This window comes from Notolepis coatsorum (assembly GCF_963971535.1).
Source record: "Notolepis coatsorum genome assembly, chromosome: 4".
NCBI lineage: Eukaryota > Metazoa > Chordata > Actinopteri > Aulopiformes > Paralepididae > Notolepis > Notolepis coatsorum.
In genome coordinates, this window is record NC_140168.1 from 39,988,010 (window position 1) to 39,998,001 (window position 9,992).

Below are 9,992 nucleotides of genomic sequence, written 5' to 3' on the forward strand. Positions count from 1 at the left end.
TGAGATTTTGAGCAGGATGTGGAGTGACGCGTTCAACCTTTTCTGATTGGTTGAAAATGGCCTTCATGTTTGAACTACATCGCCACCTACTGGTTTGGCATTGTACTACATGTATATAGTAGACGTGACAAAACGACGTCTAACTTAACTCTTAGTTGCCTGCCAATACGCAGCGTTCTCAAAAGCGAAATGAAACAAAATGAAATGGCTCTAGTGTAACTGCAGCCTCAGTGTTCTGTCCTCTCCTCCCTTGACGTGCTCCAAGCTGACTTCAGATCAGTCATACCTAGGGTGACAACTTTACGGTACATTTCCATGGGAAGTTAAGCTTGGAAATTTTGCCCAATTTCAATAGGTCTAAATTAGGAATGCCACGAAATTTCGGCCCCCAAAAGTTTTCTGCCGAAAATGACCAAAAATGGCCTTTCGGCTTTCGGGCCGAAAGAGTTTTTTCACCGAAAATATATCACCGAAACAGAAACAACCTGTAACCTAACGCGTGTTGTTGTGATGATGTCATCAAAACGTGGCTTCAGTCATTACATGCGCGCTGTTTCTATGTAAACTCCGCGCGCAACGCGTCCAATAAATGCGTCTTTAACATGCTTTATCCTTATTTACTATATGCCCGTCGCGGTTAACTTAAGAGGGGGGGGATTGTGTTTCTCACATTGACGCTGTCTGTCGTTGATCATATAATCTGAAGAGCATTATTATTATTATCATTCTCGAGAATACATGTCGCGCGTCTACTGTGCCAAAGTCAAGAGAGCACATTCATCTGCGGACTAGAAAGGTGCGCTCAGTAGAGCACAGATGTCCGCCATGGCAGCAGCCACACATGTCTTCTCTCTCTCTCTATCTATCTACCTCTCTCTTTCTCTCTCTCTCTCTCTCTCTCTCTCTCTCTGATTGATTGATTGAAAACTTTATTATAGATTGCAGAATGGGTACAATACAGTACAGCTCAATACACACAATTGTTAAGGGGATGCAGACCAGAGAAAGACTTACATCTTGTTTACATCAGGGTCCCCCATTTTCAATTCATCAGGACATATATGACATACATGACATACAGATAGACAGTACTGCTACATCTATACATTTATGACATACCAGATTTGCAAATACAGTACTGTTTGTGATACAAAAAGAGTCCAGAAAAGGGAGTATATACATTTGACGTAGAAACTGTACATTGGAGGATGTGGGGGGGGGGTTGGGTAGGAGGGGTTGGGGGGGGGGGGAAACACTGTACAACTGTACAAGCAAAGCTGTACATTGGAATATTGACAACCATACTAGGTAATTTACTGTACATTGGAGGGGGTACTTTTATATAAAATGCTTACTGTAGCCACTACAGTAACATCATTAAGTCTGCTATAAGCTATTCTCCCTCTCATGTGTGCAGATCTTTATGCAGTTTTAAAGCACATTGGCTTTGTTCTGAATGCACTTTGTAGTTATCCTACAGAGAAAAGAAAATGCACTTGACTTGGAATTAATGTACTGTATGCATTCAGAAGTGCTGAATAAATGTTTTATGGACCCATAATAGTGATTATTTATTATTTAAGTTAAGTTTTGCCATAATCATATATTTTTCCATAATCAGGTAGTTGAACAACATTGGTAAAAAAAATCTATTCTATGAATCATTTTCAGCCTTTCGGCATTCGGTTTTCGGCCAACTGTTTCCTATTTTCGGTATCGGTTTCGTCCAAGAATTTCCCATTCGGTGCATCCCTAGTCTAAATCTCAGTTTATAATAGTGAATTGGTTTTGTGGGGTGGGATACGTCAAATGAGACAATATAGGTTTTGTGGAATTTTTTTGGTTAAAATATCCACATGTAGGCTAATGTTAATGCAGTTTAATTGCAACCCTGTACTGTGCATTTAACATGCAGATCAGGTACAGTAGAATGACATCCTTCTGCACGCCATAGAGCTTTTTAGGGATTGCTATTTTTCATGTCTATAATTTGGTTGAGCTGTAATTAACACAACACAAGGATTTCAATGCCCTCCATTCACTGGATGTCAATGACAATCTAATTATTGTCAGACTAAATTAATGTGTGGAAAACTGTAGAGATTATGCGCAAAATAAATCAGAATTGTTTTTCAGTGAAGTATCCATTTAAAGTTCAATTATATAAGTACATTATACATTTGCTTTGCAATTATGTGTGCTAATGCATATATGGTCAAATATTTATGTTTATCTGAATATGACATGGCCTCTGAAAATAACCCTTATCTTGTAATTGTATTCTTGTTAATTATATATATTATGTGAATATATTCCCATTAATTCCCATATATTCCCATTAATTCCCATGGAAAGCGTCCACCTATGTACCGGTATGCCCTCACATTTCTTTTAGAATCGTCTTACATAGAGAATCACATGAAAGTATTAATAATAACCGGTATTCATAATTCCACATGACGGCATGGCCCTACGTCAGGGTGTACGCACATTATATGCTGGATCTGTCAAACGACTGCAAGCCTGAGAGGAGCGAGCCACGTGTGAAGCTTCAAGGTGGGCTGTGTGTGTGTGCTGAATTGGTAATGACTTTAAATCAGGCAACGTCGCGGCGGCCTGTAATTATATTAACTGTTTTGATATCAGCCCACAAAATGAGTTTCCTTCGGGAGTTGAAAGAAAACTGAGGCTTATGATTGAATTCCAAGTCTTCGTATCTTCATATGCCTGTCAGATATCTTCGCCCCGCAGGACATGGTTCCTAATGAAAACGCTAAGCTCATCTGCATGCGTTCCGGTCGGTGTTCATTTGTCATTCTTGGATCGGATGTACGTACAGTAGGACCGCCGCGCGCCACTTTAACCCTTTCAGGTGTGTGAGCTCACATGTGGAGAACTGAACATTCTAACGATGATGTAACAGTGGGCCGCTGGCCAATGAAAGCTAGAATTCTGGGACTCACACCAACAGGTTAAACGAGTGCAGCCCATAATACTTAACGTCCGTTAAGAATAACGTGCCGACGTTCGGGTTGAAGGTGAAGTTCAAGAACATTTGTCTATAAATGAGGCCTCTGGGCAGAGAGGCTGTGTTGCTCTGACGTCACGTTAGCAAGGAAGAGACGTGGCGGGCGGCGCTCCTCGCGCGGGAGAGAAACACACTCTTGCCAAAGAACACACTTCATTATTAACGCGAAGCAAAGCCTGTCACACTGACTGTACACAGAATACTGTTCCTGGAACCTCGACATCTTCCAGGCAAGTTATTTTTTTCAGGTGTCTTTTCTCTCCCGTCCACATCCTCCTCCCGCCTCTCCTGCTCTCGCTGCCCCTTGAATCATCCTCCATCCGCGCGCAGACGCACTTTTACTCAGCCACTGACTGTAGTATCCACTGGCAGTGAGATCAAGTGTTGCGTACTGCTGCAGTATGATTCAGCCTCACCCCCCCCCCCCCCCCCCCCTCCCATTTAGCCCAGGCATGGGTCAGCCTCACGGCCACGCCGCCCCCTCTAACACCCCCCCCCCCCCCCCCCCCCCGCCTACATGGGCCACAGTGGCCTTTTCCTGCCACGCTCTCTCACATGTCTGCTGAGACCCGGGACTCAAGCCAGCAACACGTTCTTAACTCCTCCGCCGCGAGCAGATTAGGCCAGCACTGTATATAGGCACATGCTGTATGCATACACAGACAGACACATGCACACACATGCACACACACACACACACACACACACACACACACACACACACACACACACACACACACACACACACACACACACACACACACACACACACACACACAGTTTAAACAGGCTAAAGTTAAGATAGGGAAAGGTACCTATGGGGGGAGCTGTATGGAAAACAGGTAGGGAAATAAGGACGGACACAGTGTGGAAAGAGGGGCGATGAACGGAGGGAGAGAGAGAGAGAGAGAGAGCGAGGGCGTCCGGGAGAACAGAGTTGGGAGTGGAACAGAAAGGAGGGATTTTAGAAGTGATAGGCGGAGGGGAAGAGGGAAGTGCTGCCATGGTGAATGAGAGAGATAAGGAACGGAGGAGCGGAGAGAGGGATGAGAGTCAGAAGAATAGAAGACTAATTCCATCGCTCAGGGGTTTTCTGACAATTCACTGTCTCTGTCCTCTGTCTCCCTCTTTCTCTGTCCTCTCTTTCTCTCTATCTCCCTCTTTCTCTGTCCTCTCTTGTTCTCAGTCCCCTCTCTCTCGTTCTCTGTCCTTTCTCTCTCTTTTTATATGTCCTCTACTCTTCTCTTTCTCTGTCCTCTCTCATTCTCTGCTCTCTCTCTTGTTCTCTGTCCTCTCTCTCTCTTGTTCTCTATCCTTTCTGTCTCTGTCCTCTCTCTCTGTCCTCTCTCTCTGTCCTCTTTCTCTATCTCTGTCCTCTATCTCTCTTTCTCTGTCCTCTCTCTCCCTCTGTCCTCTCTCTTTCTCTCTCCTCTCTCTTTCTCTGTTCTCTCTCTCCTCTCTCTCATCCTCTGTCCTCTCTTGCTCATCATCTGTCCTCTTTCTCTCTTATTCTCTGTCTCTCTCTCATTCTCTGTCTCTCTCTCGTTCTCTGTCTCTCTCTTGTTCTCTGTCCTCTCTCGTTCTCTGTCCTCTCTCGTTCTCTGTCTCTCTCGTTCTCTCTCCTCTCTCTCTCTGTCCTCTCTCTCTTTCATCTCTCTCATTCTCTGATCTCTCTCTTGTTCTCTGTCCTTTCTGTCTCTGTCCTCTCTCTCTATCTCTGTCCTCTATCTCTCTTTCTCTGTCCTCTCTCTTTCTCTGTTCTCTCTCATCCTCTGTCCTCTCTCGCTCATCATCTGACCTTTTTCTCTCTCGTTCTCTGTCTCTCTATCGTTCTCTGTCCTCTCTCTTGTTTTCTATCCTCTCTCTCGTTCTCTGTATCTCTCTTGTTCTCTATCCTCTCTCTCGTTCTCTGTATCTCTCTTGTTCTCTGTCTCTCTCGTTCTTTCCTCTCTCTCGTTCTCTGTCTCTCTCTTGTTCTCTTTGCTCTCTCTCTAGTGTTCTGTCTCTCTCATTCTCTTTCCTCTCTCTCTCGTTCTGTCTCTCTCGCTCGTTCTCTGTCTCCCTCGTTCTCTTTCCTCTCTCTCTAGTGTTCTCTGTCTCTCTCATTTTATTTCCTCTCTCTCTCCTTCTGTCTCTCGTTCTCTTTCCTCTCTCTAGTGTTCTCTGTCTCTCTCGTTCTCTCTCTTGTTCTCTGTCCTCTCTCGTTCTGTCTCTCTCGTTCTCTCTCTTGTTCTCTGTCCTCTCTCGTTCTGTCTCTCTCGTTCTCTCTCTTGTTCTCTGGCTCTCATTCTCTTTCCTCTCTCTCTCTATAGTGTTCTCTGTCTCTCTCATTCTCTTTCCTCTCTCTCTCGTTCTCTTTCCTCTCTCTCTCGTTCTCTGTCTCTCTCATTCTCTTTCCTCTCTCTCTATAGTGTTCTCCGTCTCTCTCGTTCTCTTTCCTCTCTCTCTCGTTCTCTTTCCTCTCTCTCTCGTTCTCTGTCTCTCTCATTCTCTTTCCTCTCTCTCCTTCTCTGTCGCCCTCGTTCTCTTTTCTCTCTCTAGTCTCTAGTATTCTATGTCTCTCTTGTTCTCTTTCCTCTCTCTCTCGTTTTGTCTCGTTCTCTTTCCTCTCTCTTGTTCTCTGTCCTCTCTCATTCTGTCTCTCTTGTTCTCTCTCTTGTTCTCTGTCTCTCTCATTATCTTTCCTCTCTCTATAGTGTTCTCTGTCTCTCTCGTTCTCTTTCCTCTCTCTCTCTCGTTCTCTTGTTCTCTTTCCTCTCTCTCTCGTTCTCTGTCTCTCTCATTCTCTTTCCTCTCTCTCTCTCCTTCTCTGTTGCCCTAATTCTCTTTCCTCTCTCTAGTCTCTAGTCTTCTATGTCTCTCTCGTTCTCTTTCCTCTCTCACTCGTTTTGTCTCTCGTTCTCTTTCCTCTCTCTTGTTTTCTGTCCTCTCGTTCTGTCTCTCTTGTTCTCTGTCCTTTCTCGTTCTGTCTCTCTCGTTCTCTTTCCTCTCTCTCTAGTATTTTATGTCTCTCGTTCTCTTTCCTCTCTCTCATTCTCTGTCTCTCTCGTTCTCTGTCTCTCTCAGGCGCTTGTTACACTGTCTGTTTTTGTGCTCGTTTTTATACGTTTTTGAATACGTTTCATGTCCCTTTTACACAGAAATGCGTTTTTTTTGGCGGATACGTTGTGGCCCTAGTGAATACGCTAAATTGTGTTTTCCGTTTTTGAGCAGCGCCAAAAACTCGCCGACAACAGTCGTGTAGCCTTCACGGAGCCGTTGTTGCGAAAACGCCCATGCGCAGTAGATACCATCTGCGTGCCCTTCCGGTGACAACAGAGTGTGTGTGTGTGTGTGGGTGTGTGTGTGTGTTTGGGACAGAGCTCTGTGTCCCAAATAGCTGCAGCTACCATGTGTTGTCAAGTTATTGTTATAAGGACCCCAGTCCAAGCTACAACAGTCTGCATTCCCTTAACAATTGTTTGTATTGAGCCGTATTGTATTGTACCCATTATGCAATATGTTAAATACAGTTTACATCCATTCATTCTGCTAGCATTAACGATTGGTTGAGCACTGCCACTGGCTAACATGAGCTAGCGTTAGCTATCAGACCCTGTTAGCTCAAAGCTCCTCTTTCAACTTAACAAGCATTAAACAAAATGGCCCAGTCATCTATTCACCTTTGTTTAATACACACAGCGTTGTCTCTAATGTTATCTAACTACTGATAGCTCCCGATATCATCAGTTTGGTGCTGGCTAACTAGCGTGAGCTAACGTTAGCTTCTAGCCACAATGCTATACCGTTATAATGGCATATTCCATTGACGTTAGCATGCAGCTAACAATGTAGCTACCGATCTTTTTTTAGACTAAACTATCCGCTCTTGGTGGTCACTTGTGTTGATGTTAGTTTTGTTTCATCAACAAATGACAGGCAGAACACACAGTGAATGTATCCGTTTTGTTTATTGCACTTTTATTAGACTTTGCTGAAAAAGAAGTGCTGCATTGGGTAAATAGGCAAAGATGGTGGCGTCCGCCTTGTTGACATTTTCTGCAGGAAGTGTATTGGCACATTCAAGTTCTGATTGGTTGAAATTTCCTTCATGTTCGCCACCTACTGCCACCTACTGCTTTGGCAGTGTACTACATCACTGTGCTCAGGTGACAAAAACGTATGTCTCACTTGGCTACCGTTGCGTTGCGATCTGGAGAAACCGAAAACGAAACTAAGGTGTAACCGGCGCCTCATTATCTTTCCTCTCTCTCATTCTCTTTCCTCTCTCTCTCTCCTTCTCTGTCTCTCTCGTTCTCTTTCCTCTCTCTCTCTCTCTCTCTCTCCCCCGGTGTTTACAGCTTTTAAGTACTGTAGGCTTTGCTGAGTAATTATACTATCTCGGTCTCTGTCCTCTCTCTCGGTCTCTGTCCTCTCTCTCTCGTTCTCTGTTCTCTCTCTCGTTCTCTGTCTCTCTCGTTATCTGTTCTCTCTCTCTCTCTCGTTCTCTGTCCTCTCTCTCTGCCCTCTCTCTTGTTATCTGTCCTGTCCTCTCTCTCTCTATCTGTCCTCTCTATCTGTCCTCTCTTTCTCTCTATATCTGTCCCCTCTCTCTCTCTCTCTTGTTCTCTGTCCTCACATTCTCTGTCTTCTCTCGCTCTCGTTCTGTCTTTCTCTCCCAGTGTTTACAGCTGTTAAGTAGGCTTTGCTGAGTAATTATACTATTATTAGCCATTTAGCCCTAATACTGTCAGGATGGACATCTCTCTTTCTCTCTCTCTCTCTCATCCTCTGTCCTCTCTCTCTCTCATCATCTGTTCTCTCTCTCTCATTCTCTGTCTCTCTCTCATTCTCTGTCCTCTTTCTCTTGTTCTCTGTCTCGCTCTCATTTGTTTGTTTTCTGTGTGTCTTCCTGTCAGCTTTTCTGTTGATGGTTTATGTCACCAGACACAGTGTTTCCGCAATTAATACAGAGAGGACGTTTTTCTATGTTTTTTTTCTTCTTCTTCTAACATGTACTTCCCTTTCATTTGCATAGAATGGCCTTTGAAAAACACTCTGCCGTTACATCGGCTGTGAGTATAAAGTTCACCGAGAGGGGGGTGGAAGCAAAGGCGAACGCTACCATCTAGTGGTGATAAGGGCACACTGCATCAAATGCTCTGTAGAGCAACGGGACGGAGCTGGATGGAGGGGGGGGGGGGTCAGAGGAAGGGAGGGAGTGATGTAGAGTTAGAGAGAGGGAAGAGAACATTCAAGAGCGCCAGCCAACTAGAGCAAGAAAGGGAGGGGGAGCAGGGAAAGAGAGATGGAGAGAAAAGATGTGAGAGAGAGAGAGAAAGAAAGAGGGAGAAGCTCCAGTATTCTCTTTGAAGCCGCTTGGTATTCTCAGAAGAGGACTGTTGCATAATTTGAGCAGAAAAATAGCCTGAGTGTTGTTGGGATTGTTGAGCTTGTTCAGCCTTTACCGCATCCTGACAGCTCTGCGGGAGAAACAATGACAGATTAGCTTCTATTGGAAGGATGTGACACAGGAGCGTAACACAAACAAGCCGCTCTGTCTAAGTGTATAATGTGTGGCCACGTCACACAGAAGCACATTCCTAAAGGCGCCTTGCAACCAGTAACAAACACAAATCCGCCCCCCTCAAGCAGGAGTGCGTGCACGCGCACGCAAACACACACGCCCGCCCACACATGCAAACACACACACACACACTCTACTGTGTGTATCGTGTGTGTGTGTGTGTGTGTGTGTGTGTGTGTGTGTGTGTGTGTGTGTGTGTGTGTGTGTGTGTGTGTGTGTGTGTGTGTGTGTGTGTGTGTGTGTGTGTGTGTGTGTGTGTGTGTGTGTGTGTGTGTGTGTGTGTGTGTGTGTGTGTGTGTGTGTGTGTGTGTGTGTGTGTGTGTATATGTACACATGAGCTTGTGTTGATGCCGGTGTGTGTGTGTGTACATGCCTGTATGCTTGTGTGTGTGTTTATATGGATATCTCATCACCCCGTCTCTCCTCCCAGGATCCAGCTACAGTATGTAGTCCATCCCATAATATGTGTCAGTTGCACCGCATGGCTTACAGTGGATTAGACATGTTCCCCGCTGAATTACAAGCCCTAAATGAGGCTTTCAGCGAGTCTATCTATAATGAGACTAAAATTAATCAGACTCTTTTCTCATCATCCTTCCCACACACACAGACACACCCTCCTCTCTCTCTCTCTCTCTCTCTGTCTCTCTCTCTCTCTCTCTCTCTCTCTCGCTCTCTCTTTCTTAATAACCTCTTTTCGGTCGCTCTTCGCTATCTCATGTCTCGCCTCTCCATCCGAGTTTTAATTAAATTGCTTAATTATTCTTTCCCCGTGTAACTTTGAAATAACGGCCCGGTTTTCCCGTTTCTCTCTCTCCCTCCATTCGTTCCCCCCGTTATTATCCGCGCAGGCCCGAGATGGGCGTCCTGGAATCTGGGCATCTTCATCTGTATCCGCTGCGCGGGGATCCACCGGAACCTGGGCGTCCACATCTCCAGGGTCAAGTCGGTCAACCTGGACCAGTGGACACAGGAGCAGGTTCAGGTCAGAGTTCATGCTTATAGCTCACTGTCACAAGGCCTGAATCCCTGTGTCCACGCTGTGCAGGCTGTGGACACTGCCCTCGCTGATATCACGGCTGGGTGAGCTTGTATTGTATCTGTGCCGACCTGATGAACCCCCATCGAGGATTCAACTTGTGCACCGAATGTATTCTCACTGTTACTGCACCCTGTCCGGTGGCCACGGCTGCTTTGGTCAGTTCAACCCAAGCCTCTATGAGGGCAGATACCAGTCTGTAGTCTTAACATAATCTCACAAGACCATCCATATTTTTTTACATTCCATTCAACTTCAAAGACCCTGCACTTTAAACAATTGTTGGGGGGGGGGGGGGGGGGTCTTTTCCTCCAATCTCCACACCCCCTTAGGTAGTCTCCAGGATATGAAAGAGGTTT

The 9,992-nt window shown here is 45.3% G+C and overlaps 1 protein-coding gene across 1 annotated transcript in view; it reads left to right on the plus strand.

Moving 5' to 3' along the window:
• The window catches only part of LOC311226489 (stromal membrane-associated protein 2-like), a 47,729-nt gene that overhangs the window by 15,492 nt on the left and 22,245 nt on the right, over positions 1 to 9,992 (plus strand). The window contains exon 2 of the mRNA XM_084311914.1: positions 9,446 to 9,677. Coding sequence (XP_084168040.1) covers positions 9,446 to 9,677 — 232 coding nt within the window. The remainder of the gene's footprint in view (positions 1 to 9,445; positions 9,678 to 9,992) is intronic.